The sequence below is a fragment of the Ips typographus genome, linkage group LG11, assembly GCF_016097725.1.
Source record: "Ips typographus isolate SLU linkage group LG11, UJ_Ityp_2.0, whole genome shotgun sequence".
Classification (NCBI taxonomy): Eukaryota; Metazoa; Arthropoda; class Insecta; order Coleoptera; family Curculionidae; genus Ips; species Ips typographus.
The window spans coordinates 6,867,497-6,895,098 of record NC_138432.1 but is presented as its reverse complement, the minus strand read 5'-3'; the positions used below and the strand labels follow the sequence as shown (position 1 = coordinate 6,895,098).

At 35.5% G+C, this 27,602-nt stretch overlaps 5 protein-coding genes across 16 annotated transcripts in view; 3 read left to right on the top strand and 2 right to left on the bottom strand.

Annotated features, from left to right (window-relative positions):
- Positions 1-38: 38 nt before the first annotated feature.
- Positions 39-10,521, bottom strand: Tnks (tankyrase). 2 transcript variants are annotated; one of them, XM_081989184.1, is made up of 22 exons: positions 9,878-10,521; positions 9,187-9,411; positions 8,958-9,067; positions 8,704-8,897; positions 7,404-7,573; positions 7,266-7,349; positions 7,046-7,206; positions 6,859-6,990; positions 6,630-6,801; positions 6,454-6,568; positions 6,257-6,370; positions 6,035-6,200; positions 5,763-5,982; positions 5,475-5,707; positions 3,997-4,111; positions 3,754-3,942; positions 3,314-3,705; positions 3,090-3,258; positions 1,031-1,154; positions 843-973; positions 679-791; positions 39-623 (listed from the first exon to the last, which is right to left on the bottom strand). In XM_081989184.1, exons 1-21 carry the CDS (start codon positions 10,068-10,070, stop codon positions 685-687), a joined length of 3,516 nt encoding a protein of 1,171 aa, XP_081845310.1. In that variant the 5' UTR covers positions 10,071-10,521; the 3' UTR covers positions 39-623; positions 679-684. The 2 variants fall into 2 exon arrangements, with proteins under 2 accessions (XP_081845310.1, XP_081845312.1); XM_081989186.1 differs by having other exon boundaries at positions 3,754-3,939.
- LOC145735364 (cytochrome b-c1 complex subunit 8-like) overlaps positions 10,228-27,602 on the top strand; it is a 205,652-nt gene continuing 188,277 nt past the window's right edge. The window contains exon 1 of the mRNA XM_081989236.1: positions 10,228-10,240. The gene's annotated coding sequence lies outside the window, so the exon portion shown is untranslated. The remainder of the gene's footprint in view (positions 10,241-27,602) is intronic.
- Positions 10,783-12,486, top strand: shu (inactive peptidyl-prolyl cis-trans isomerase shutdown). Its single transcript, XM_081989226.1, has 4 exons — positions 10,783-10,947; positions 11,007-11,395; positions 11,507-11,752; positions 11,809-12,486. Exons 1-4 carry the CDS (start codon positions 10,922-10,924, stop codon positions 12,249-12,251), a joined length of 1,104 nt encoding a protein of 367 aa, XP_081845352.1. The 5' UTR covers positions 10,783-10,921; the 3' UTR covers positions 12,252-12,486.
- Positions 12,969-19,603, bottom strand: LOC145735347 (solute carrier family 35 member F3). 8 transcript variants are annotated; one of them, XR_014179653.1, is made up of 14 exons: positions 19,287-19,603; positions 18,479-18,624; positions 18,243-18,424; positions 17,373-17,543; positions 17,106-17,274; positions 16,872-17,050; positions 16,670-16,813; positions 16,446-16,620; positions 16,177-16,266; positions 15,995-16,124; positions 15,861-15,888; positions 15,561-15,590; positions 13,680-13,772; positions 12,969-13,312 (listed from the first exon to the last, which is right to left on the bottom strand). XR_014179653.1 is itself a non-coding variant. In XM_081989209.1 (13 exons), exons 2-13 carry the CDS (start codon positions 18,576-18,578, stop codon positions 14,302-14,304), a joined length of 1,431 nt encoding a protein of 476 aa, XP_081845335.1. In that variant the 5' UTR covers positions 18,579-18,624; positions 19,287-19,603; the 3' UTR covers positions 12,969-14,301. The 8 variants fall into 8 exon arrangements, 7 of the variants coding, with proteins under 7 accessions (XP_081845335.1, XP_081845332.1, XP_081845336.1 ...); XM_081989209.1 differs by having other exon boundaries at positions 12,969-14,334; XM_081989206.1 differs by having other exon boundaries at positions 12,969-13,772.
- LOC145735349 (uncharacterized) lies at positions 23,602-27,336 on the top strand. 4 transcript variants are annotated; one of them, XM_081989212.1, is made up of 7 exons: positions 23,602-23,924; positions 25,165-25,300; positions 25,348-25,471; positions 25,521-25,716; positions 26,328-26,471; positions 26,876-27,022; positions 27,079-27,336. In XM_081989212.1, exons 1-7 carry the CDS (start codon positions 23,635-23,637, stop codon positions 27,329-27,331), a joined length of 1,290 nt encoding a protein of 429 aa, XP_081845338.1. In that variant the 5' UTR covers positions 23,602-23,634; the 3' UTR covers positions 27,332-27,336. The 4 variants fall into 4 exon arrangements, with proteins under 4 accessions (XP_081845338.1, XP_081845337.1, XP_081845339.1 ...); XM_081989211.1 differs by having other exon boundaries at positions 26,858-27,022; XM_081989213.1 differs by having other exon boundaries at positions 26,858-27,022; positions 27,074-27,336.

Here is a 27,602-nt window from a genome sequence, read left to right as displayed (position 1 = left end):
AGCTGCCAGATCGTCGATTTTCAAATGAAACAACTGCATACATAAATAGGTATTTTATTAAAATGCAATTAAATCGAAAAACCGCACACCGTTTACGACGAAACACCTTAAAAACGAAGTTGTAAAATATCACATTTCCTGCGATCTTTGAGTCGCATTAACGTTGTTTAACATAAATACTTAAGTAGTAATTTGTCATCACAATGATTACAACAAGGGGATACAGTCTAGGAGGAGGGTTATCCTGTGGAGATTTTTATAAAATACAGGGCGGTCAAACATCTACAATTTAGTTCTAAGACCCTTTTAGTACGTACATTTTATATAGTAGCTGTCATCTTGGATTAAGGCTAGAAATACAATGAACACATGTTTTTTTATAAACACTCGAGAAATTTTTAAAAAGTAACGTCCGACATTTGGCAGCAAATGGCTGGACGTTAATTTTTAGGAATGAATAGTAAACATAGGGAGCACCAGTCGAAAAATTATGGGCTACTTTTTTGCCCTTCGCAATTACACTTCTTCCTAACTGGAACTAGACATTTAGTTGCGAAGCTTATTAGACCGCAAAAAAAGTCCTTGTAAGATTTGAGAGTCTGCATTATCAACTGTTCCTGAAACTTAAAAATATCCTAATTAATCAATTTTGAATTTATTTACACCAAAAATAATTACTTCAAATCACCTAACGTCCGACTCAGCTCCACTCAAATTTTCTTCAGGTTTCACTATTTGATAGGTAATGAAATACTCGGGGTAGGCTTGCTCACCTCGGTACACTACGTATTCTGCAGTAAAATCACTTATTTAAAAATGTTTACCAGTTAATTGCTACGCACCTGGAAATATTAAGCCCCCAGCTGACGGTCTCCCAGCAACAGAATGATGACCAGGCGGCGCGTGAGCCATTTTCATAGCAGAAAATTGCAAAAACGACTTTCCTAAAGTAACTCGGCACAATAGCAAGTTTCTGCGTAATTAATAAAGTTAGTGCTGGTTTTGTTTCAATGTTAGAAAGGTTCCTAACCTGTGACATGTATAACAACTACGGTCTTTGTGAGTTGGACATCCAGTACCGCCGCCAATACCGTATACGTACTGGTTGCTTTTGGAGGAGTGTTCTGCGAAGTATATTCCAGCGCCAAACATTCCTTTAATATTATTGGATAATAATTATGGATCACATACCCCAACATTCGAACAATGTTAAAGATAAGTATGGATTAATTCCCAGGAGAAATGACATTGTGACGTCATATTGAAATTCACTCATATCTTAGATTAGTTTTCAACATTATCTGATATTTTATGATTGCTAGCTTGAACGTTTTTCCCGGTGGTTTAAAAAGTTTAGTTATACAGGGTGTCCAGTAAGCACATTTGCTATTAATGGTCAAAGTAGTTCGCAAAGAAATTCAAAATGCTTCTAGAGTAGTCAACAGTCTAAAAACTTCCAAATGTCCTTAGTAGTCAAGACCTCAATATTAAAACAATCTAAAAGCGTCCGTTTTGAAAGCTTTCCAATCCCTTCAATATGCTCTTTAAACTGTCCCAAAACTTTCCAAATGCTCCTGAAGTAGTTTTTTAAAGTTTCCAAACCACTACAGAAACTCCAAAATGCTTCTAAAGCAGTCGAAAACCTTCCAATAGTTTACAAAATAGTCTAAAAGCTTCCAAATGCTTTTCAACTAGTCTAGAAGGTCTCAAAAGATTTCAATAAAACAGTCTAAAATAATCAGTATTTCTGCATCCTTCCAGATGAGTTTAAAAGCTTCAAAAAATTTCTAGAACCTTCTAAGATGGTAATGATTGAACCATTAAGATGCAAATGTCTCTAAAGCAGTCAAGAACCTTTGTTATGTTCTTTAAGTTGACCAAAAAAACTTTAAAATGCTTCTAAAGTAGTCTAAAAAGATTTCAAAACTTTCCAAAACACTAAAGAAACTTGAAAATGCCATTCAAAACAGTCTAAAAGCTTCTGTATGATTCTAGAGCAGTTTAAAGGCTTTCAACAATTTCTAAAAAGTCTAAGATTTCCAAATGACTCTAAAGCAGTCCACAACCTTCAGTATGCTCTTTAAACTGTCCTAAAACCTTCTAAATGCTCCTGAAGTAGTCTAAAAAAAATTCGGAAGTTTTCGAAACAGTGTCTAGAAGCTTTCAAATGCTCCTAAAGCAACATAGAAGCTTAGAAAGGTTTTTGGAACAGTCTAAAAGCTTCCAAATGTCCTTCAATTAGTCCAGAAGCTTTCAAAACAGTTTAAAAGCTTCTGTATGATTCTAGAGCAGTTTAAAGGCTATCTAGAACCGTCTAAGATTTCCAAATGCCCTTAAAGCAGTCCCGAACCTTCAGTATGCCCTTTAAACTGTCCTAAAACCTCCCAAATGCTCTGAAACAGTCTAAAAACTTCGAAACACTCTTCAACTAGTCTAGAAGCTTACAAAAAATTTCAAAACGAAAGCTGAACCTTTGAACAGTAGTTGAACTGAACCTTTTTGTAGTAATTATAATAATATTAAACATAAGTGTTCAAGTGAATACAAGTGTGTTTGTTGCCATCATTAAAAACACCAAATTAAGATTGTTGAATTCACTTGTTTTCCCGATTGCCACTTCTGGAGCAGAAACCTGGACAATGAAGAAAAGCGATACCAGGCGGATAGAGGTATTCGAAATGTGGTGTACAAATGAGTCTGTTCTTCAAGAATTAAATACTCAATTAAATCTGGTGAAAAAAAATAACCGAACATGCATCGGCCACACTGCAAGAAGAACAGATTTACTGCAACTACTAATAATCGAAGGAAAAGTAGAGGGAAAGCGTCCGCGTGGAAGGTCACCCAAGAGATGGGTAGACCAAACGAAAGATCTAATCGGCCAAGGCAATCATCAAACTGTAAACATGGCCCAGAATAAAACGGGGTGGCAAAATACCATAAATACTGCTACAGGAGCATCATAGCCACTAATCCCTTCTAAGGGATGTGGACCAGAGAGAGAGATAATAATATTAACTATCTTAATTTATAACAGTAGTAATAGGGAAATTAATTATTAATATCTATAAAAAAAATCAGAAACTTACCACCAATATAAGCATGCCGTTCATCGAAACCTTTCTGAACAATAGCGTTAATGAAAGGAGAACCATGAAACAACATTCGTTCGTTTGCTTGATTACTGTTTTCCTCTTCAACTTCATGCCTCCTATGTGTATACCTTTCCCATAGTTTTCGGTTTTGCACCTTTTGTATCTGAAACATTAACCTCACCGTATAAATTACCTATTTGATGGTTTTTACTGCTTACTCTAATAATGTTATATCGAGTAAAAACACCCCCAGCATGTCCGTTATCCCGATGCTCTCGTATACTGTTCTGCATTTCTTCCTCAACGGTGATAAATTCTTTATCGTCGGTCAGGAGGTCAACGAGTAAAGTGCCAGGGTTGGACGGTGTGGATAAACCTCCGCAATTCGCCACCAGTCGCTCCATACCTTTAATCAGTTTGTGCCTAAATCCGTAGGCAGATACACCGATTTGTTTTAAGTCTTCGTGACCCATTTCGGCCAGGATATCCAAAGTGATTTGCTCTCTTTCGAACACGTCCAGCAAGTGTTCCAAGTTTAATGATTGCAAGAATTTGCTTACTGACTGAATCTCACTAGGATCTTCTGGAGAAGCATCCAAAGCTGCAGCTCCTACAAACATTTATGGTCAGTTGATGTATTAAACTGTTTGTTATGTACCTTCAGCCACTCCCATTGAAACACTAGCTCTGCTACCAATAGGTGGCGCAACCGGTACCATTAATTGGACAGAGGCACCAGAAGGCATTACCACAGTTTCAGCAGCGGTTGCATTGGCAGAAATTGACGGGCTCGGAGTATGAGATGGTAAAGCGATGGAGGGTGGTCTGGATGTGGTGGTTGGCACTGCTGCAATTGGTCAATTGTCAAAACCTGATTGCTTGTCAAATTACCCTTTAGTACCTTGTTGAGATGCCATAACATCTTGTAGAAGACAACGTACGTCATCGGCAGATGCTAAATCAAAAGGTGATTGTCCTTCTTGGTTTTTAAGGAAAGGATCAGCACCATGTGCCAACTAAATACAAAACAAACAGAAAATTTAATTGATATGTTTGATTATTTCCCTCATTGTACTAGCAGCCAATAAAATTCAATGAACCTTTCTAGTTCGACCAATGAGAGCCGTTATATACTGAATAAATCCCTAGTTGCTAAAATTTTACACTGAATATTTCCCTCATGTGTTAAATGTCCCATATGAGCAGTGCATTTTCACCAGAATGACAGCGACAATTCCACTCATGTACAAAAAATGCCATATATACGTCATCAAAACACGGTTTGCTATCGGCTAATAAGGAAGGAAGAGAGTTTGCTGGCGGATAAAAAAATCGGATAAATTTTGCTGTTGATTTCATCGTTTCCACGGATTTTCACTACACTTCTATTGTTGCAATGTCTCACCTTGAGATTTTTGCTGGCACTGTCAATTTTGACTTTGTTCGTATTGTTTTGGTTATGGCTCGCTTCGGATAGAGTTCTACTGCAGAAAATCAAAAGAACCAGAAAAATGTATTTCTGCCAGTACATGGCAGTAGTTATTGATTATATTCATGGAATTGTCTTATCAAATACCATTCGAGCTCAGATTTTTAACAGGATAATTTTTCCGCTTGTCTTCTCATACTTTCTTTATGGTACAAAACTCGACCTGTTTGGCAAAATCACTAACAGGTCTCGTGCAGTTACCCCAAAAAGAAAGTGTTCTAAGACAAGCACAAAAATTATCCGGCTAAATCTGAGCTCTTGTGGTATTGCCCCCGAATAAACACGTCCTACCTTATTCGAATACGTTTTTTTGAAGAACATTTGATATTAAACGAAACGGGATTTAGACACATATAAAATTTAAGCTATTTTCTTCAATATTAACAATTAATAAATCACTATAACGTAGTTTCCATTAAAAAATTACATAAATTAAAATATTATGACGTCTGATTGTCAATCTGAAATGTAAACAAAAATATACATGGCTGAACGAAAATCTGTCGTCTGCTGAGGTGAGTTCAATATTATCATTAATTTCATCACGTTTAGTTTAGTATTTGTGTTCTAACTAAGGGGTTTTCTTGTTAATAAACTAAAATGTGTGTTTTCAGGAAATAATCTTGACATATACTCCTCGGCGTTCACGTTTTATCACGTAAAATGTGCATTGGTAGGTTTTTTGCAAAATTTTTCTTTTAGGCAAATGGTTTCGACTAAATAATTCTTTGGAAAAAAATCCTTCGACCTGCGGTCTCAAGATTTTATCGTCGAATTATTGAGTCTCAATCATTTTCCAAGCAAAATTTTGCAAAAAATCACCTATGCACAGTTTACCTGATAAAACTTGAACGTCTCGGGATATAACCTATGATTAATTTCAAACTTACCAAGAGAGCACATAACTGACTTCTGCCTTTCTGAGCCGCTTCATGTAAAGGCGTAAAACCCCACTTATCAGTAGCATTCACCACAGTATTAAACTTAATCAGTAAAGCGGCAATGTCTAAGTGTCCATAACTGGATGCATTGTGCAACGGAATTAATCCACCTTTATCTTGAGCGTTCACGTCAGCTCCATTTTCGAGCAAATATTCAGCTACTTCCACGTTATTATAACCAGCTAGAAAGTATAATTGGATAATTTCACCAAATTTGGCTTTTTTGGCGTAATTTACCGGCCAAATGAAGGGGTGTCGAGTTTCTCCCTTGAAGATCCCGACAGTTAATATTGTCAGGAGTAAGCACTTTTTTAACTCTTTGTAAATTGCCTATTTTGGCAGCATCCAACAAGGCTGCGTTGCCTCGTAAAAGATCGGCCACATCTTGATCACCTTCTCTTGCCAAATCGAGAGGGGTAGCACCGTCTCGGTTCTTTTTCGTTGGATCAGCACCGTGCTGTACGACATTTCTCATACATCACCACTCCAACATTTTTTTTAAAACCTACCTTAAGCAACAGTTTAACAATTTCATACTTTCCCTTAACAGCTGCCTCATGTAAAGGGGTAAATTTCCATAAGTCTGCTACGTTTACGCTAGCACCGTGTTTAACTAGAAGCTCGGTAACCTCGTAATGACCGTACGAGCAAGCGTTATGAAGAGGAACTAAACCACTGTAAATATAACATGTACAAAGTTATCCAATGTACAGAAATTGTGATTGTTGTACCCTTTATCTTTAGCGTGAACGTCAGCACCTTGTTGCAACAAATATTCCACAACTTGTACCCTGTTATAACCCGAGGCAAAGTGTAACGGAGTAGAATGTCTACCGTCCAAATCTCTAACAAAATTAAAATAATGTTATCAATTTTTCATTAGGTAAACTGTGATGTGGACGCGCAAGTTTCAATTTGACAATCTTACCTGCAATTAACAATATGCGGATATGATCCCAAATACCTTTGAACTTGGTCGAGATCTCCAGATTTAGCGTACTCTAGCAATTGTCTTTCGACATCGGCAGGAACTGCCGGAGGATCTAAAAAAACCCCAAATCAGCAACCAGTCACGTTTAAACGCACGACAAATCAAACTCTCACCCTGTAGAATTTTAAGTACATTTTCTGAAGCCACTTGATTGGCAGTGTAACCTTGTAAAGAAATTATTTGACTGTCCACATTGTAGGACAACAAAATCCTACAAGCTTGAAGATTGTCATCTCTGGCGCATCTGTGGAGGGCTGTTTGTCCCAGCCCATCTAATGCATTTACCTAGCGTGGCAATCAAATTGAAATAATGTATAAAAAGGGAGTTTAACTTAAACACACCTTGGCACCATTTCGTAACAACACATCCATGAGATCATAATGAGAATTATCAGCAGCTATATGCAATGGTGTAAGAAAATCTTTATTTTTCTCATTCAGAGGAGCACCTTTTCTTATTAACAGATCTAACACCTTAAAGAAGTAGGTTAAGTACTCACTTACTGGCTATAGATATTAGAAAACCTACTTGTTTTCTTTTGGGGTATAAAGATCCGCAAACAGCATGCGCTGCAGTGTCACCTGTATAAGGATGTTTAAAACCAACCAAATCAGCTGAAAGATATTTCTTAAGTTTGGTACTATCTGCCTGTCGAGCGGCTTCTAATAGTAAATGCCCTTTATATTCATCTGTAATTTCAATTATATTGAAAACAAAGTTCAATAACGCAATAGTACAGCAAACTTACACGCTAACCGTTCCTGCAACTCCCTAGTAGGAGCTACATCAATGGAAGATTTTGAATGGCAGTTTAGTTGATACGGATCGGCTCCTACAGTAATAAAAATGAAAAACTAGGAAACTTCACCTCAAAAAACAAACAAACCTTCACTCAAAAGTAGTGAACACACTTCAACGCGCGACTTTGAGGCCGCTTCGTGTAAGGGTGTGAAAGCCCATAAATCATTCGCATTGACGTTGGCTCCGTGCTTTATTAACATTTCAGTTACCTCAAAATGACCATAGGAACAAGCATTGTGAAGTGGAACTAAACCACTAAAATAACGCATTTACAGGATTGATTCAATATGTATGTAGAGTAGTAGTTCTCAATCATTTTTGTAAAAGCAATGATTGATTGAAGAAGAATTTTCGGTTGTTGGCGTTTGTGGGTAAATATGCAGTAGAAGGTTTTCATCAATTTTTTTTTTTCAAAACACTCCTAGAGGCCTTGAGCAAATTAAAACAATTCTAGAAAAGGTTAAGACAGTTGTAGAAGGCTCTGGGACTTTTCAAAAAGTTCTCAGTAACATTTAGAGGTCTTTAGTCAAATTCAAAATGGTTCTAGAGGCTTTAGGCAATTTAAAACAAGGCTGGGAAGATTTATGACACTTGTAGGGGTGTTTGGCACTTTTAACAAGGTTCTCAATAGCATTTAGAGGTCTATGGAACTTTCAAAAAGGTCCTAGAGGCCTCTAGCAATTTAAAACAACCCTGGAAAAGTTTAAGACAGTTGTAGAGGGCGCTGCAACTTTTCAGAAAGTTCTTATTAGCATTCAGAGGTCTTTGGCACATTCTAAACAGTCCTAGAGGCCTTTGACAATTTAAAACACTTGTGTTGCTTCTGGATTTTTTTAGAAGGTTGTTCAGTATTATTTAATGGTCTTCTTTGAAAATGGCCGTAGAGGTTTCTGGATGATTTATTCCTTTTTACTATACTTTAACAGCATTTTGGAAACAGAATAACAGCTCTATCTAAAACGACTCACGCTGTTTATTTCCGAAACCGATAAAAATGTCAAAATAATCCCACCACCTGTTATAAAACAAGCATTTTTATTGGATCTTCTTCTAATGAAACGAGATAAGGAATGTGACGTAGCAGTCAGAAGTCACTGAACAGAGTCTAGATAGACTTAGTTAATTAAAACAGCAACCATACTAATAATAAGTCTCAAAATCGCGTATTAACGTTCCTGTCAAAATCATTAATAAAACCGAAATGTTCAGTTTTTGTATATTTTACCTTGAGAAACCTTCAGGTTAAAAGTTAATTATAACCTGCACTGTGGGGGTGTTAAAAATCCATACTCTTTACTATTTGGAAGGTTGCTTGAATATTTCTTAATCACTCACTACTTTAACAAAAAAAAATGTTTGAGAACCACACCATAACCCCAACTAACCCCTTATCTTTAGCATGAACATCAGCACCGTTTTGCAACAGTAATTGCACCACTCGACTTCTATTATAACCTGCCGCTAAATGGAGAGGAGTGGAACGACGTCCATCACTAGCGTGGCAGTTTACATTAATTGGGTTCAAAAGAGCTAAAAGTCGGTCTTCCGCCCCTGAACGTGCAGCTTCTAGTAACTCATCCTTTGCAACAATATCAAAATTGAAGCAACTTTTTTGTGAGTTAACAGTTATTTGACTCACTTTTCGGTATTCACCAGTCAAAACTGGTCTGGTAGCTGGATCTGCCACCTCTAAGGGAGTTTTTCCTTCAGTATTTCTTATATTTACATCAGCTCCATGTTGCAGGAGAGCTATTGTAATATGTGATTATAAATTACAAGAATTCACAAGCAGAAGACTGTATAAACCATAATATTTAGTTATTATTTTCAATGTTATAGTCATGATGATTAAAATTATGCTGACTTACCAATACAAACATCAATTTTTCCTTTAATTGCTGCTTCATGCAGAGGTGTGTAGTTCCAATTATCGCGCGTATTAGGACTTGCACCTGCTTCCAGTAAAAGCCTGACAACATCAGCATGTCCAAAGGAACAAGCATTATGAAGAGGATGCAATCCTCCATCATCTCTAGCTTGAATTGAAGCTCCAGCAGACAAAAGAAACTCTACTACATCTCGCCTACCATAACCTAAATTGCAAGCCAATTTTTTATTTTGATTATTAAAATGTTAAAGACAGGATTAATGGTGGGTTGCAGATATTTAAGGGAGATAAAACTTAGATTAGGGTGCCCTTGAATGTCGATACAACTCACCAGATTCTAACTTTTTTGTCAAATAGTACAGGTATAATAATTATTAATCCAACTCCAAAAACATTTTGACTCTGACTTAATTATACAGTGTGACCAGGGCAGACACATTGTAAACTAGCTTAAAATTTAAACACAAATTGTCAAGCTTATTGGAAACTTTTAAATGATAAAATAATGCTAAGTTTCAGTCTTATTCAGAGGGGTACATTAACATTTAATACAAATTAGACAGCTTATGCTTTACAACCAAATAATTGAAATTTAAATCATCTGAGTATTTTTAACTTTGTCAAGTGTATTTATTTATTCCCAGATTGGTGCAAAAAAACTAAACACATACCAGCAGCAAAATGCAATGGTGTAGACTTTCTTCCTGCAGTATCCCTAGCATTGACAGAGGTAGGAGTAACCAGTTTCCTGACTCTGGCAATATCACCCACTTTGCAGGCTTCAAACAATTCCCTTAAAGGGTCATTGTTACTAGGTAAAGGATCCATAGATATCTTAAGCACGTCCCGTCTATTAGTCGCCATCGCGATCAAAAACTTCACAGAAACATTGTACAAAATGTTATTCTAGTTATTCTACAAACTGTATTGAATGCCTGGCTTTACTCAACCACAAACTAGGTGAAAGTCTTCCTCGACTTGGGTGTTGTTTTGCAATATTTTGACTGATCTAATAAGGTTGAGTCATCTGGTTCACCGTTTTGTGTTGTGCAGTCGGTCCCACCAGAAGGTTGTCTTTAATTAGGACAGGGCTGGCTGCTGAAGAGCTTACATTATGTGGGGAGGTGACCCGAAAACATTTTGTCCCGCACAACTCGCTGTCACGGAACGGGCGAGAAAGTACGTTGCGACATAAGATTATCCTGTAACAATACACGATTTTTATGCAATAAAATCGAAAAATATGCGATATTTTATACTTAAAAATGTTAAAAAACTCAGAAATTTTTATGGACTTATGACTGACAGTGACAGCTTCAATCAAAACACAAACAATTTCGTTGACATTTGTCATCCGTCTAAATAAACGCTAGGGATGTAGGTGAATGTCACTTTCAAAATCATCGTAAGACAAATGGCTAGTTTAACTCTTACAAGAGCATATTTGTACCACAATTATTATTTGTTAATAAAGGTAGTAGAGTGGTACTACAAATGAGACTACGAAGGTACAGAGGTTGATTATTTATTGAGCGATAAACTATCGAGCTGGCAGAACAAATATCGATATCGATTCTCATCTTGTTGTAAACATCATTCCCTAACATAACCTCAAAACCAAAATTATTTAAAATTTTAAGTTGCATTTTTGTAATTACTATATTCAGCATTTTTAGATTACATATCTCCATTCAACCGCCACTAAACATTTAAAAATGTTTAAATCAGACATAAATTTACAGTGAGTATGTAATTTTAATAAATCCACATTTATTTTACATCTTTTATTGTAATCTTCAGGAAACTCATTTCAACAGGAGTAACCATAGAAGTGGATTCACAAGAATCAGACCATTTCGAAAAAGACAGCAGTGGAGATGAGGTCAGTAATGAGGAGTACCAAAAGGAGCTTCTCAACCACATAAATTTAAATTGTATTGGTGAGTTTGGTGATGATGAGAACTACGACTGTGAGCCCTTCAATCAACTTGAATCACAAATGACTGAGGTATATGATGGGGTCAAAAAGCGTGTGATACGGGATGGTTATGGGGAATGTCCAGGTGATAAATGCCTAGTAAAAGTGCATTACAATGCCTATTTAGAATACAGTGAAAAGCCATTTGACTGTACTTATGCTCGTAAAAGGCCCCATACTTTTGTTGTTAATAGTGGTGAAATGTTGCCAGGTGAGTGTAATTGTATTTTTGTATAACATTTATGCAGGTAGCTAAGTAGTAACAACTTGGATATTTGGTTTTGTTGTTGAATATGTGTTGATATACTGATGTAATTTCCAGGCTTGGATATTGCTGTACAGTCTATGAAACTGAATGAAAAATCTCAATTTTTGGTACAGCCACATCTGGCTTATGGTACTTTTGGTTGCTTAGACCGAATCCCACCAAATTCTGTTATTTTGTTTGAAATTGAATTGATTGAAATTATTGAAAGTGGTGCTGCTGAAAATTACATTCAGCTCCCTGAAGAGCAAAAGAAGCAATTTTCTGAAGTGTACAAATTCTGTCTGTCACAATGTGCTAAAGGTTGTAATTTCAATGTAGTTTTAGTTAAAGAGTTCTACATTTTTATTTCTACACAGCCAAAGATTTATTTAACCGGAACATCAATTCGGCAATAAAGGAGTACAACATTGCTGTGGAGGCTCTGGAAAGAGCTCAGTTAAATGACTTCAATGACCAAGTGAAACAGCAAGAAATGCGTTGGAAATTGTATTCAAACTTATTGGTGTGCTACACCAAAACTGAACAACCCAAGAAGGGTTGCACCAGTTTTAATAAACTCAACGATTTATCGCGCGGAACCGATCTTAAAATGAACGCCAAAATATATTTTAATAGTGCCAAGTGTTTAAAAATGCTTGGAGAGTTTGGTCAGGCCAAAAAACGACTGCAAAAGGCTTACGAGATTGAACCGCGAAATCCGGAAATTCTGGCCGAAATTAAAATGATCGATATTGAATTTCAAAAGTATAAGAATAAGGAGATAAAGCTTGCTGCTGCTTTTGTTGGTGGCGAAAATTAGAAATCTAAGTTGTTTTATTAAGATTTAACAATTTGTTTTAAGTTTGGATATAAAGGATAAGTGGATACTTTTGTTCTGAACTGTATGTGCCTTACATTTTTTTTTTTTAATTCTTTTGATACTTTTTTTCTTGTTAAATCTAAGTAGGCTTCTTTCTTCTGTTTGACTTTGTTTTGAAGATATTACCTTTAATAATATGTATAAGTAAGGTTAATAAAGTCGTTGCCTTTGTTGATACATGTTTTTTATTAATTTGTACTTTTAATACCAAAGGGAGCCTTATCTTGTATAAAACAAATGATTTTTTTTTCTACACCAAACTGCAGGGAACATTGTTTGTTCATAGGAAAATCACTTATTATTGGTTGGTGCTTTAATGCTGAAAATGTTTTTAAAAATACTCAAGCAGTGTTAAACTGGCTAACTTAGGAGGCAATTCAATTTTACTTGATAGCTGTGCTGGGAGTGACATATTAAAAACCAATGATCCAATCTATTAATAGAATATACGAACAACTAGACTTAACATATTTATGGTGTTTCTATAACTGGGTATAGTAATCACATTAAATTGTCTTAAAATTTAACAATTACTTAAAGGTAATTGAATAAAAAAATTGTCTATCAAATGTACAAAAACTATCAAAAGAGCTGTTTGTATAATATAAAATTTTTAATTCAACAAGAGCAAAAACTTTTGTTCGACGTTTACTATCATTTTAGTTTGGTAAACATTTATTTTGAAAATCAGTGTTTTTGGATATGCAACATTAAATTAACTTGATCTACTCTATGAGTCCATAAAAGTCTCACAAAACCCTGCCTACACATATTCCACATAGTAATAACCCAAGAGATTTTCCGGCAGGCTTGACCTTCCTGTTACTGATGTGGGAATGGTCAGGGAATTTTTTTTCCCTAGCAGGATCGGACTGTGGCTGGATCATCTTACCCTACCCGAAGGCGACCTTAAGTGCGACCTTATGTATCCGGTCCTGTAGTCTATGACTTCTCCTCGATGAACTCCGCCATGTGCTCCATGTCTATTACGTCTGGTCCACCTATAAAGGAGAATTTGTGTGGAGTTGCTCTTTCGTTTTTTTTTCTTGAATTAAAGTGACCCTGTTTAGGCCATAAAAATGCCGTTTTCCTTTCGTTTTATATTGCAGAGTTGGAGAATGGCGCCTCCGGGAGTCTATAATCATTGCGGCTAGGGAGAGTTTCCTTTTTTAGAGGGGTTTCTTCAAATGGTTATTTACACTACCTGCGACGTTTCTGCTCATGCATTCATGCTAGAGTTTGGTGATTGAAGGAGTTTGGACAGTAAAAAAATGTAAGTGAGGTCACTACTAAAAAGCTAAAAACTATTACAGATAGGAAAGTATAAGCTGCACAAAAGCCCTCTAAAACACCAACATTAACACTCACGGTTACTAGTGCCTGTTAGTAACGGAAGTGACGTCACGTCCGGGTCGTTCCTCACTGATGGCTGGTAGTACCTCTCGCTTGGAGAAAGACGGTCTTCAATCGCACACATAGAGCCACAGTCACACGTGATTAAAGAGAAGGACAGACAGAGTTTATGTTAGAAACATTTATAGTGTTATGTGTATGGTAAAGGAAATTTAAGTGTGAATAGAGGATCAAAGGATATTGGGACACCCTCTGTTATGTGCGTGGAAGTGTCAGAAACATGAAATAAGTGCCATGAAGTGATATTAAACACATAAAAATTAAAATCAGATGTTATATTTAGAAAAAAAAATATACAACCAACTTTGAGAACACAAAATTATTGTCTGGATTGAAAATTCGTGGGGTAATAACATTACGAAAATAATTTCCATAACAACTTCTAAAACTGGACAGCCACACAATTGAGTTTTCGGTTTGAACTGCTGCTGGTAAAGCCAAGAACCCACTTGTGTCACTTTTAAACCGGTGTTTGAAACTTCTAAAACGTCTATATCTACATCAGGAACGACGTTTCTATCGTACTTTGTACAACATCAGCAAAACAACACAGCCAACTACACATACATACATTAGTTCACGTTTTTTGCCCCTGTTCGGAGTGGGCATACTAAAAAAATTGAAAAAGAAAATTTTAGCTAAGAGTCGACTTCTAGCTTCATGAACTATCACTAGCTAAAATGAATCTAAAATGATTGATATTGTGTGTAATATGTGCGTTGTTTATAATTGTTTATTCCATTAACTGAGTTACACACTGGAATTGAATATTTATATTCTATGTTCTACAAGTGGCAGTGACGTCAGGATTTTCACTAGTGCAATAAAATGGTTGCTCTAAGTTGAAAACTGACTACAGGGTGTCCAAATTTTGGTAATGCCTCGAAGACAACTGAACTAATCAAAGAATTTTTTAGGTGTGTTCCAAAAATTCCATGAATAATCTTCTGGATCCACTAAATATTGCCTGTAAATATGAAAGCTCTAACCAAAAAACTAAAATTGTGTAAATTAGTCAAAGTTTGATGTGACTGTTTCAGGAAAAGCAATGTACATTAAAGTACTATTCATGGAATATCTCACCTTCCTGATAACTAAAAATTCTAATTGAATTCGGGATTTTCTTTAATATGTTGAGGTTGCCGGCTTTGTTTTTCCAACTTTGTTGATCGAACGAGGTGCGTTTTCGGTAAACATTTCAAACCTCCAACTGGAAGGAAGCGTTCCTAAGATATTCAGGAGTCAATTTTGATGATCTCTGGCGGCCAAACGGTGCAACTTAGACCTGCCCTTTGGAAAATTGCACAAAAATTTATCTGAAAATTAGTTTATCTGAGACGGTCTGCGTGAATTAATGGATAACCGCCGCCCTTTTGGTACCATTCAATTAAAAGTTAGTACGTAACATTTTGACTTTGGGAGTAGATTCTGCTGTCAAAATGACACAAAATGACAATAATTGTATTTGTGATATCAAAATTACAAATACAACTATAGACAAAGTAAACACTGAAACAAGAAAACTGTCAACAAACATCAAAATTAATCATTTGACAGTTTGTAACGTGACAAGTGTTTGTAACGTCATAACATACGTTGATGACGTCAAATTTCCATCTCGCTCAGTTCACATGTAATAGAAAAGGAACGACAATTATTACGTCACTGCCACTAGCTCTGGGACGGACTGTATGTGTGATTTGTTGTGTTAACCTTGTGACAGGAAACCCTTAGACAAACTAATAAGTCAAAAATAAACAAGAAGAGATAATCAACACACATATGTTGCATGCCAAAAGTATGAACATTATATCAATTTTTCATATTTCCACTTACCTCGCACTGTGTGTTAACAGGATGATATTTCTGCAACAAAACAACTTTATAGCATATACTTTAAGTCCAGAAAACGTGTAGAGGTATTGATAATAATTCAGGTTGTGTAACATTGTTTGTTTTTGGCTTTTATAGCACTTTTTGTTAATTTGTGCACTAGTGCAAAAAAGATAACAATACATGTGCTTTAAAAGCTAAAAGTGAACTGAACAAGCAAAATATTCTCCTCAGCTTGTTGATAATTTAATAAAATCAGATTTGGAGTTTTACGCAAAAGTGGATCTAGCTTACAAGACTAACCTTTCCATTGAAGACACGAGTGGTTATTCTGTAAATATAGACGACAGTTGGCAATGTTCTTTCTGTACTCTGATTTTGTCTACCAGTTATAGTGTGAATAGGGTTTTAAATAATGTCATCAACACCAAAGTTACCTTAATAAACGCGTAATATAATCGGGCCAGTTATCCGGAAACATGACCAGGAAAAACCCAACACCAATCAAAATAATCCCTGCTAGTTTCATTCCCTCAAATTGTGCTCCGTACAAGACAACATCCAGTGCTGCAAGTCATTGCAATTAACACAATTTGGTTGTATAATAATGGAAACTCACCTGCAGAAACAGGAACTGCAGTTATAAGACCTAAAGTTATAAAGAGGTCATAGGTAAGGGCGACGCTAAAGTTTCCCAGTAAATTGGCAACTGAAAGTCAATAGAAAGAACTGGAAAATTGTTACATAAGTAATTTACTGGAGGAAAAGAAATCTAAGGCTGACCTAATTTCCGTTGAATAGAGAAAGAGTAAACAAGTCAGTAAACAGCAGCCATTGAATTTTCGGTTGAGTAATTATGGTTCGGATTGTGTGGAGTTAAATATTTACCTAGAGAAAGGCAGCTGGCGCTTAATAACGCAGGCCAAGGAAGTCTGTCCCAGTGGAGAGTTTCCACTCCTGTTAGAAACAAACCTAAACTGAGCGGCCATAATAAAGCTGCATTGAGCATTCCTATGAGTGAGAAAAATAGAGCAACTTGGCCGTACGTTGCTTCTCCTATCACCTAAAGAGCAGAAACAATTTTAAAATGAATTTACAATTTGAAAATATACCTTTTTAAAGAGTACTTTATAAACTCCAGAACCGGCAGCAGCTGAAGTAGCTAAAACAACCCCAAGCAGGGTTGGACTTCCTGTAATACCGTCCATATATGCTAGTAAGGCGACTCCAGTGTCGCAGATTATCACAGCCATAATCTGTCAAGGGTGATAACATGCTACAACATGTAAAAATGAGTAATCTGGTTTTACTCACACGTATACCGACAAATTGTTCGTGTAAAATCACCCAACTCAGAATGTAAACAAAAGAAACGTTGGTGGCAAATAAGGCCATTACGTCAGTGGCCAGAAGGATTTTCAGTGACAATATGTACATATAATTAGTGCCAACCCAGAGTATGCAAAACAGACTGCACCTAGTCATAAATCGTCCTAAAAATCTCTTATAAGTAACAGTAATCCCTTAAATTTCTGCATGTAAATTTACCTGCAGTGAAACCCTTATCCCTGAAATCTCTGATACTTTCAGTAAGAATGTCCGACATAGACTCACAACGTTTCAGACTTAGTCTGCTTATAAAATATAAAGGAAAAAACAACATGGTCCAGTTGGTCACAAACCACGTTGTAAAAAACGGCGCCTGATATGCCATGGCCTAAAAATGTCGAATTTTAATAAGTCTGTTAAATAATGGCACAGATTAGATCTAAAAGGAATGCTAAACCAGTGCATGTTACATTTTTTCCTACTTACATATTTGGTTTGTACTACGGTCATGTTCAAATCAGTGGTGTCGTGGGGTACCAAAATAGGATCATCGTATTCGTTGTCATTAGGACGTCTTAAGTAAAGGTATTTTATACTGTGAGTAGCACCCACCCAAGATGCAGTTACGCATACAGTTACCCAAACTCCAAAGTAAATCTGTAACAGAAAAAAATATGCTATAAGTGGCAATTTTGTTGCCTTTAAGGTAGGCTGAAGGTAAATCGGTACCCTTTGAGACACGCGATTATCGGAAAAGCACGCAATCTCCCACCGCCCCATGAAAATTTAATACAAGGGGCTGTTTTGCTGAAGTTTGCTTGGTTAAACCTGACGTTTCATATTATAAGAACATTCTCATATGTGGTGCCTGTATTTCTTTTGACTAAAACGTTTTTTCTTTTTTTGTTTAAATCTGAACCAAATTCCACAACACAGTTAAAATATTTATAAAACTCTCAACCCTCATCACTCTAATAGTACTGTTAACCTCAGGTATTACGTAAACAGTTCCGAATGATAACATTATATTGGTTTTTTATTCTTCAATATAGTAGACGGGTATTTTTTGAAAGCTATCATTTATCCTGGAACTGAAAAATGTTTGCATAAGCTTTCCCAGTGTGATTAATGATCATAAAAGCGAGTAGAAGGCTAATATTAATTGCTGCAATCAAACTGTAAATAATCTAAAAGTTTACATTATTCAACCACAAAGAATACAATGCAGTGCAGGTTATTGTTATGCATATAACTTTGTCTGACCATAGCAACCCCATTTTCATTTAAACGCATGCAATGGAAGTAAGCAAAAACTAATTCCTTTATTTTGAAATGCAAAAGACCAATTTGACTTACTTTTCTAGCTGATTTTGAGCAAAACGAAGCCGAGCAACTCTTCAACTTGCCTCTAACTCCACTAGCTGGAGTTGTGGTACCATTTGCTGTACCATTGCTGGTACCTTGCGGGGTAGCTGGAGACAATGGTTCTACTGATTCCGGCTGACTACCAACCGAGTCCGAATGACCGAATGATGGACCTGAAAATCCATTTCAATGACTTTAAAATCAAACTTACTTTTCTTCTAACTAACCATTAGCTACTCCTTCCTCAGTGACCAATACACTGGGCGTTCGGTTCCGATTAGACCCTCTTGGATTGAAAATTGTGGGTACGTCACTGTCTCTAGTCATTTCTTCAAATTACGGAACTGCCATATTACTTTAAAAGTACTTTAGTCTGGAATTAAACGATTCAAATCAAAGTGATCATAAAAATTGTCACACGAAAACAAATTAGCTTGAAACACGCAATCTAATTAAGTCTGAATGAAACAGGAGATGTTCTTAATTTAGCGTTGAATGAAAATATCTGGCAAGGCTGGTCTGAAATTAAATGGGTTTGTTTCCATAAAGGAAATTGAGCAGGATATCGGTTTTGACATCTTTGTCGTGTCTGACTCAATTGATTTTTAGTCACCCTTTAACTTATTTACGTCGTAATCAAGTGAAAAAATAGTGCTATAAATAGACCAGGGTAGTTAAAAAAGTTCAAGGGCTTAACCAGTGGACAGGGGAAAGTGAATAATGTACTATTCGTATGCTGACCCTGAAGAAAGTGCTTAAAGAGAAGCCTGGAATAATTTAATGAGTCTTTATTTTTTAAAATAGCATCAACAAAACTCTTAAGAAATAAACACAAATTAATGTTCTTAAAGTAAATATTTTAGAAGCTGATTAATTAATCGTGGTTTGAACTGATTGTGAGCTAATATTAAACTGTGACTAACCATTAAATTTAAATTCTTAATCCGTAATGCATCCGATTAGTAAATGATTACATTACACATCTTAGGTTAGTCAGGGAGATAAATAAGTAAAAAAAACAAGGCACATACTTACCAGAAAGTTGAAAACTACCTTAGAACAACACACAGTAATGTTCAATTGTAAATATTGCACAAACGACTAATCGAACCATTTTTCCTTTATAAATATGGAAAACATAACAACCGACCGTATCGTGACCGAATTTTCATCGGTTTGGCCATGCGGTAGGCAGGAAAACTGGAAACTGACTGGATCGGGAAACTGAATACGCTCAGAACGCCAACATCGATTTCCATGGGCGTTGATTTTCCCTTAAGGCGGACATTTATCGCGCATTATACCGGGGAACAACAGGAAGGTTATGGTTGTTTTCCTGGATTAAAAGGCCGTATTTGATTAATGGAATTGACTTATTAATGTCACTGCATTAGATAATAGAAATTTAAATTGCTTGGCATGATTGATTGTTTTAGATTTTAATTTAGGTTATTAAGGGTTTACCTCTTTTTTCTATCCTACTCTATATTATAATCTCTACAGTAGGATCCTAGAGTAAACTGGATTAATTGTTAGGTGTGCAGTTTCTTTAATGGTTTTCTCATTATTAGTAAATGTTGGGAAATTTAGTCGGTTTGAGAAACAGCTGCAAATTGACATAAATTACATGTAAATGTTCAATTTCTGTCACGAAGTCTTCAGTTTGGCTTCTTTCTTCCTCTTAGTACTTTGCATGATTCAAACAAGACAAAAATTTGTTAAAAACACCTAAAAACGAATATTACAAAACTGAATACTTGAAAAATAAGCATAACATTGATATGAAACACGTTTTCACAGTTTTATGTTTTGTAGAATAATTTTTTTTACTGTTTCTAACACACTTTTAAAACTTTGAAATTTATCTATTTGTAGAACTTCTTAAAAATTACCTGAACATTTACTGCAGCTCCTAAGACAAAACACACTTTAACTTTCAAAAGAATAATTTATGTAGCGCCATCTTTTAGAAGTACTTGTTTGGGTTATTCCAACTTTACAAATATCTGTAAACAAAACAGTAATTGATTATCTGATCTAAATAGAGTTCAATAGTTTAAAAGCAACGAGTACAGAAAACTAGACTGATTTCTACAGTATGAAATTGATTTTACTTAGTAAGTTATATAATAAATCTATAGATGGCGAATGCAGCTCTAAAGTCTTTCCACTAAAATTTTATCAGTCTTTCAGAGTTGAATTAAAAAATGTATTAGAGTTATATAGCTTGGACGAAAATTAGTAATGTACTTAGCAAAACTTAAGTTAAAGTTATAAAACTCGCTTCCGGCATCGCTTTAATAAATTTTAATACAGAATATTGGTCTTTGCAAAATGCAGACAAATCTGTTTTTGTGTGATGAGTATTGCATTTAAAGCTTTTTTAGTAGTTGCTGTTTTGCAGGAACATGCTAATTTGGAAATTTTACAGTTAATCTAAATGTATAAAGGCAAAATGTCACTGGATGGTAAAAATTTGAAGTACTTTTGACAACTCAAATACATTGACAAGCTTTCTATCATTCATTGTCCACAGTCAAATGCTTGTTAGACAGTCAAAGCTGTTCAAGAAGGCATCAGACAGCATTTTTGACTACTCAAAGAAAACAAAAAGTATCCTGATGTTAACTTAACACAACATTTTAAAACCATTAAAATTGCTTCCTGTCTTGGTTTTGACAATTCAAATCATTTAGACAACTTTTACTATTCAAAAAGAAACGAAAAATGACTGTATTTAATTTGATAATTTACGAACATTGACAATTGTTTACACCTTTGTTTTGAAAATCCAGGAAGTCGTCTTCCAAAGGCTTCAGGCAACATTTTTCACTACTCAAAGACATCTAGAAGTATTCTGCTATCAATTTGATACTTTAAAGATATTAAGAATGTTTCCAGATTTGATTTTGACTATCATATTTGCGTCTTTACTTTGAAACTTTCTGTCTTTAATTTTTTTGGAGCAGGAAAATGCTTGTTTAACAATAAAAACTCTTCAAGAAGGCGACAAATAACATTTTTGACTCGAAAGACATCGAAAAGTATTCTAGCTTCAATTTGACACTTTAGAGACATCAAAATACTTCCTTCCGTTGTTTTGACAATGACAAAGTATTCGAACAGTATAACCTTCTCTTTAATTTGAAGATATAGGAACAGTAAAAATGCTGCCAGCCGGAATTTTGATAATATAAAGCCTTTAGAAACGATTTAGAAGGCATTATTTCTTACTTAAACCCACAGAGAGATAATATGGCTTTAATTTGACAGACACTTTAGAGATATCAAAAATGCTTCTTGCCTTTGTTTTGACAACCCAAAGTTTTTATTGCAGCATTTTTTACTGTCAAAGATATAGAGAAACATTTGGTCTTCAATTTGACACTTTGGAGAAACTCAACATGATTCAAGCTTCTGTTTAGAGAATGCAAAGTCTTCAGACAGCTTTCTTAACTATACAAAGACAGCGAGAAGCATTTTAGCTTCAATTTGACATTTTAGACTCGCTAGAAAGCTTTAGCTTTTGTCTTATCTTTTGGCAATTCAAACACTTTAACAAAATATAATTTCTGTAGATGATGCTGACAGATTTACAGAACAAATTGACCATGCAAGGCTTAAAAGCGTAGGAAGACATAAACCTGCAATATGTGCCATCAATTTAGTCGGGCGGACAGTAACGTACAACCGATTATAATTAAAAGAAACGGAAAGGTTAGGCTGCACGATTTATCTTAGTTACTGTAATCGCGTCTGGTCCTGCCTAGTAATATATCAAATATAATCCTCGAGGAATACGGATACCATCCTGCTACATGTAAAATGAAAGCGATTCCGCCCAGTCTTAATAGCAAATATTATCCAAAAGTAGTAAAAAATTTGTTTAGCTTTTACTGCATTTATGTTGATGGTACTTTAACGTTGCTTTTGCTATTTGAAGTCACGTTACAACGTTCGGTTTTTCCCCATTGATTCAAACGTAGGCAATTGTCTTCATCTGCCCAAATAACAGGCCGACCGCAGGGCGGACAAAAGGCGAAAATAATCCTGTTCCAGCCGCACACGACAGTTATTTGGGTCACGTGCCATCTAAAGTCTGCACTGAATGTTGATTAGTCCGTCCGTAGATAGAAAACACCGTCATAAAACAAAACGGTTTTATCGTTACATAATACATTACATGCTTGGGTATTCGATGAACGAGGACTACAAAAACAGAGTGGGTTGTATCGTCTTGATTTCAGTAGTAGATTAGTGTTTACCAGTTTGATTAGAAAATTCACATCCCTCATCACTCTGAATTATCTTTACTAATGTCTTTTATTTGAAATTTAGGTTCGAGAAAGTAGTGACATATCATCCACATGTGGTTGCAACGTTTTAAGAAAACTGTTAACCGCATTCACGTAAACACGTACGGCCAAGAAGTTCGTACTCGCCAAAAGTGTGCGATTTTAATATTAAACTTTCTGGCAATCTTGGCTGAAACGAGAAACGCCCTTGCCAACGCGCAATTTATACATTTTATATTTCTGCCGACGTGTCAACAACTAAGGCAAAATAAATAGGAAAAACCTGCCTCGCCGGCTCGCAGCTCGTTTGAATAATATATGAAATGGTTTCGAAATATATAATGGACCCGGCCGGCGTATATCAGTGCAAGCTGATACATAAAAACCCAATTTCTATTCAGCAGCCTCTAAATCTGCACCTCCGTTTATGTTTTAAATGAGGAAAGTCGTTTTCTTCGATTTTTCCGGAGCTCGACGTGACAGCCCTAAAGAAATTACGTTTTTGTCTACTCATAACGATAGACCTTTTATCTAATTTACTAATGTAATTAATATGATCTTTTAAGAAGAGATAAATGTGGGGAGCGGTACTATTAACCCAATATTCATTAACCCATTTCTCACTATCTTTATAGAGGGAATTTAAATCCCCAAACGGTATGTAAAACAGAGTTGGGGTATAAAATTTAATGGGTACAGATTTGAATTTAGCAAAAGTGTAATTAGATTCAGTAAAGGTTATGATATTAACAAAGTTTAAGTGGGAGTAATGGTAGTATTATGATACATAAATGAGGTAAGTACATTATTATTGTACACCAGAGCGTTGAGGCAAAGTAACAGCTTATTGCCACACTTATTAGTTAGACTAGGTCATTTGCAATGTTAAAGGTTTGGATATTTGAATGAACAACTAATTATACCAAAAGTTTTATTCAGGGAATATACCCAACATAGTAATAATCAGTGTGTTGCCAAATTAGATGAGAAAATTAAACAGAAGTCCAATAAAAAAATTAAGTCCTTGTCAAAGACAGTTAAGACATTGTCAAAAAACTTCAGTTTAAAAAGTACTATTTACGTTTCAAATGAAAGTAACTCTACTCTTCCTAATTTTATACCAAACTAAATTAGTTATAGGCATTTCTGCAACTACATCCAACAATGTAACTATTGTAGGAAATACCACTTCAACTTATGCTGAATCTACTCTTAGCACCATCATTCCAACAAATCACAGTGTTGAGGAGTTGTTAGAAAATAACGAACGCCCTGACTGGTTTAAGGAAGCCCTAAAAGACATTGCTTATTACCTAAGGGCTCACAAATTCAATGAATATGACAGACGTTACACTAGAGATGCCTCAACTGCTGATAGGTAAGTATCAGAATTCCCAAGTCTTGTTGAGGGTTTACTCTCTTGACAATAATTACTGGCTGCATGTGAATATTGAGTTAAATATGGGGCGTAATTTATATGCAGTTTAATAATAACTGTCAAACGGGGGATGTAATTAGAGCCCCATCGATTATACACCAGTTATGACAGCAATTTAATAATTGCTAGAAAGACACACGCTCTCGGGCATAATGGGGAAATTAACATCTGTTGTTTTGGTTTTAGTGCCGCTATGAATCGCGAGAGTTCATGATTATGTGCGCTACCATACGCAATCTTTACTGCGTATTACAATTGAATTTGCCTCCCGTTAATTTACAGCTTTTGCTAATGCAATCAGTTGGTTTGAACCTGCTGTTTAATCAGTATTATCCGGTGGTTTATTATTTTTAACCTAAATGTATGTGCTGGCAACATTTTTAAAATCCATCCATAATGATGGTAAAATATACTGGTTAATATAGGTTAGGTTGACAGCTGTGAAATTCAGTACAGTTACTTACCTTCTAGGTAAGGTTGATAACTGTTAAAAATTTCAGCTTTGTTTCAAAGCTAATTTCTGAGATATGATTAAACTTACTTATACTGCTGAAATTCTTGAAACAACTCTGAATTTCAATATTTTCCGTTACAACCAAGTGACAACTGTCAAATTCAGTACAGTTATAGTCCTAGGTTAGGTTGACAGCTGTCAAAATGTCAGCTTTGTACACAAGCTAATTTCTGAGATATCAGTGATTAAACTTGTCTATATATTCCTAAAGTTTTTAAACAAATGCAAATTCAATCTCTTTAATTACAGCCAAGTGACAGCTACCAAACACATGATCAGATTCAATATCATAATCAGTACAGTTGTAGTCCTAGGTTAGGTTGACAGCTGTCAACAAATTTCAGCTTTGTTCAGGATCTAGTTTTTGTGATATCATTGATTAAACCTGCTTAGTGCTTAAATCGTTAATATTTTCAGAATGTCAATATTTTCAGTTTCAGACAAGTGAAAGCTGTCAAACTCAGTACAATTATAGTTTTGGGGTTAATTGACAATTGTCAAAAATTTCCGCTTTATTCAGGCCGCGTTCGTTTTCAAGCTCCATGGAGCTAGCAGAGCGTTTTGACGTCATAATGACGTAATTTGACAGTTGGTCAAATTATGGTTTTTCCAAATTACGTCATCGTGACGTCAAAAAAGCTCTGAATCAGTGATTTAACCTTTCAGGGTTTACTTCCAACATTTTCCTATACCTCCACTGAGATCGTTACATTGGGAAGTGCATAGATATTGCGAGTCTTCATTTCTTCACTGTGTCGATTATTTACGGAAAAAATTGAAACATGTTGCGTTAAGAAGACAGGTCTGTTACAATGTTTCGGGTAAAGCTTCTCTACATTTCATTGATAGGACGATACTGTTGTAGCTTCAATAGAAAACCATTGGAACATTAACTCAACTCAAGTCAGACAAACTGAAGAAGAATGTAAGAAAATGCGACAAATTGATGATCAAATTGCAGATCCTTTCGAAGGCAATAAAATTTTTTTTAAAGAGAAGCAATTTTATTTGTATTCTTTTAGGTCCTTTGGAACGTTACCAATGGAGGTCAACAGCCAGTTACTTTATGTGTTGGTACACAATGAACGAAGTCCCGGATTTAATGCATTTAAACGAGCAGTGTGATAATTTTGCCTACTGCCTAGATAACGCCATTGGCTTGAACAATGGAGATTTAAGGGCCAAAGATAGCAAACCATTTGCTTGTGCACAGTACAGGTATTCCAGAAGTTGTGAAGAACAAACTGGATTTTTATTTTTTTTTTGATAATGTCGGAATTCACGTCCAAAACACAAACTGGTTATGACAGAATTTTAAAACGAATTTTATCCCTAATTTAACCGTTAGCCTGCAATTGCGAGTTATTAATGAAAACGCGAAACTAATATTATTTGTAATAAATTAATGTTGATATAAATGAATTATGACTTGGGAAACCACCACAAAAAATAACACAATACAATGCGTATTATGCAAATCAGTTTTAATTTTGAACTATTTCATTTGTTAGCTTGGGTCAGATTTAGTAATTAAACAGCCATCACCATCATTTTATTTAAAACAAAATTAATATCTCAGGAACGCCTCCGTTAGAGGTCTGAAATTTTTGTCTGGTTCAACAAAAACCACAAAATATCAAAGATAATCTTAAAAACTATGACAAAAGTGAGTTTCAATTTGACGTCACAGTTAATATCGTCACTTCTTCTGGGACTTATGTGATCGATTACACAAAAAGAAGCAATGAAACGAAAACCGACTGCGACAAATTGCGTTCCTTTTTTCGAGTTATTTTAGTAAAAAAAATCCGGATTTTGCCCTTTTTCAGCTTTTGTCCGGACCCATGCTGCCCTCAAAAACATCTTACCAAAAAGGAATTTTGCTGGGACAATGAAAAAAATCCGTGTTTTCACGAAAATCCGACAGGACGACGAGAATGCGGGCTTATCCGAGAGGAAAATAAGGAGTTTAGGTAAAGCAAAAGTTTTTATGAATAATTATGAGAAATTATTTTACTGCCTGGGAAAATTAGTGTCGGCACCAATTAACAAAAATTAATTGTTGGTCGGAATATGTTTTAGTTTTATTAGAATAATTAATTCTGGAATTTAATGAAATAACTTTGCTATTCTGGTCGAACAGAAGGAGTTGTTTTCTCGTCTTGTAATACTTTAAGTGCTTCCTGCAGCAGACACTTTGACGAGCACAGCAAAATTGCCAATAACTTCCGATATTACGACCTCGATATTAAATTAAAGTTTGGGACGTGTAGGACGTAGGTAGTCGTGTTATAGACACATACATAAAGGCTGTAATTTTTCTGTGATGAAATTTCCGGACAGAACATTGACCTTTCAGCGACTTGATCCTGAACAGATGGAACGTCACGTGTATTTGTCCGGACAAAGGACAAATATGGAGTTCTTTATACGGAATTTGTGTGGACATTGACGAGTGTTCGGACGATCATAATTATTGTAATGCTGAGGGCCAGGCTTGCATGAACACAGTGGGGAGTTACAGGTGGGTTTTCATATTACCTTTCAACTAATCAAATGTAATGGGAGACGCTAGTTTAGGTGCGTTTGCACGTGGGGATACTACTATAACGAGGAAAATAAAAAGTGCATAAAAAGTCAGGTTATATCTAGTATGAAACTCAATAGCCAGCCTAAAGTTGTGGAGGAAAATGGAAGAAATCAATGGAGAGTTTTTGTCAAAACAGTTTTAAGAGTTATAGGGCCAACAAGTGGCACAAGTGGTCTTGTATTTCATTTATTATTTGCAAAGTGTTATTTTCTTTTTCTGGTAATTCAAATATACGTATTTTAAAAACTTTTAGATTCTGAGACTTTTTAGGACTTTTTCGATAGTAATTAAGGGACTTCTGTTTTAAACTATTCTTAGATGTTTTAGGACAGTTGTAGAAGCCTTTTTGGCACCAATTAGGACATGCTCAATACAATTTAGAGGCTTCTGGCTATGTAGAATCATTCCAGGAAGGTTCAAGACACTTGTAGAGGCCTCTCACACTTTTTGTGAGGTTCTCTATAGTAATTAAGAGGTTCTGGAAGTTTAAAACCATTCTTAAATAATTTAGGAT

Bases quoted from the DNA above. Each gene is read 5' to 3' on its own strand.
- shu (XM_081989226.1), top strand. From the start codon at position 10,922: ATGTTTAAATCAGACATAAATTTACA. The intron at 11,396-11,506 runs GTGAGTGTAATT...TGTAATTTCCAG, and splicing joins TAGTGGTGAAATGTTGCCAG to GCTTGGATATTGCTGTACAG. The intron at 11,753-11,808 runs GTTGTAATTTCA...ATTTCTACACAG, and splicing joins TCTGTCACAATGTGCTAAAG to CCAAAGATTTATTTAACCGG.
- LOC145735347 (XM_081989202.1), bottom strand. From the start codon at position 18,578: ATGACTAGAGACAGTGACGTACCCACAATTTTCAATCCAAGAGGGTCT. The intron at 16,814-16,871 runs GTGAGTAAAACC...CACCCTTGACAG, and splicing joins AACAATTTGTCGGTATACGT to ATTATGGCTGTGATAATCTG. The intron at 15,591-15,994 runs GTAACTTTGGTG...GTTTTGTTGCAG, and splicing joins TATATTACGCGTTTATTAAG to AAATATCATCCTGTTAACAC.
- LOC145735349 (XM_081989211.1), top strand. From the start codon at position 23,635: ATGAAAGTAACTCTACTCTTCCTAATTTTATACCAAACTAAATTAGTT. The intron at 23,925-25,164 runs GTAAGTATCAGA...TTAACCTTTCAG, and splicing joins GATGCCTCAACTGCTGATAG to GGTTTACTTCCAACATTTTC. The intron at 25,301-25,347 runs GTCTGTTACAAT...TTTCATTGATAG, and splicing joins ATGTTGCGTTAAGAAGACAG to GACGATACTGTTGTAGCTTC.
- Tnks (XM_081989184.1), bottom strand. From the start codon at position 10,070: ATGGCGACTAATAGACGGGACGTGCTTAAGATATCTATGGATCCTTTA. The intron at 6,802-6,858 runs GTGTGTTTAAGT...TTGCCACGCTAG, and splicing joins TGTTACGAAATGGTGCCAAG to GTAAATGCATTAGATGGGCT. The intron at 6,201-6,256 runs GTACAACAATCA...TTATATTTACAG, and splicing joins GTTCACGCTAAAGATAAAGG to TGGTTTAGTTCCTCTTCATA.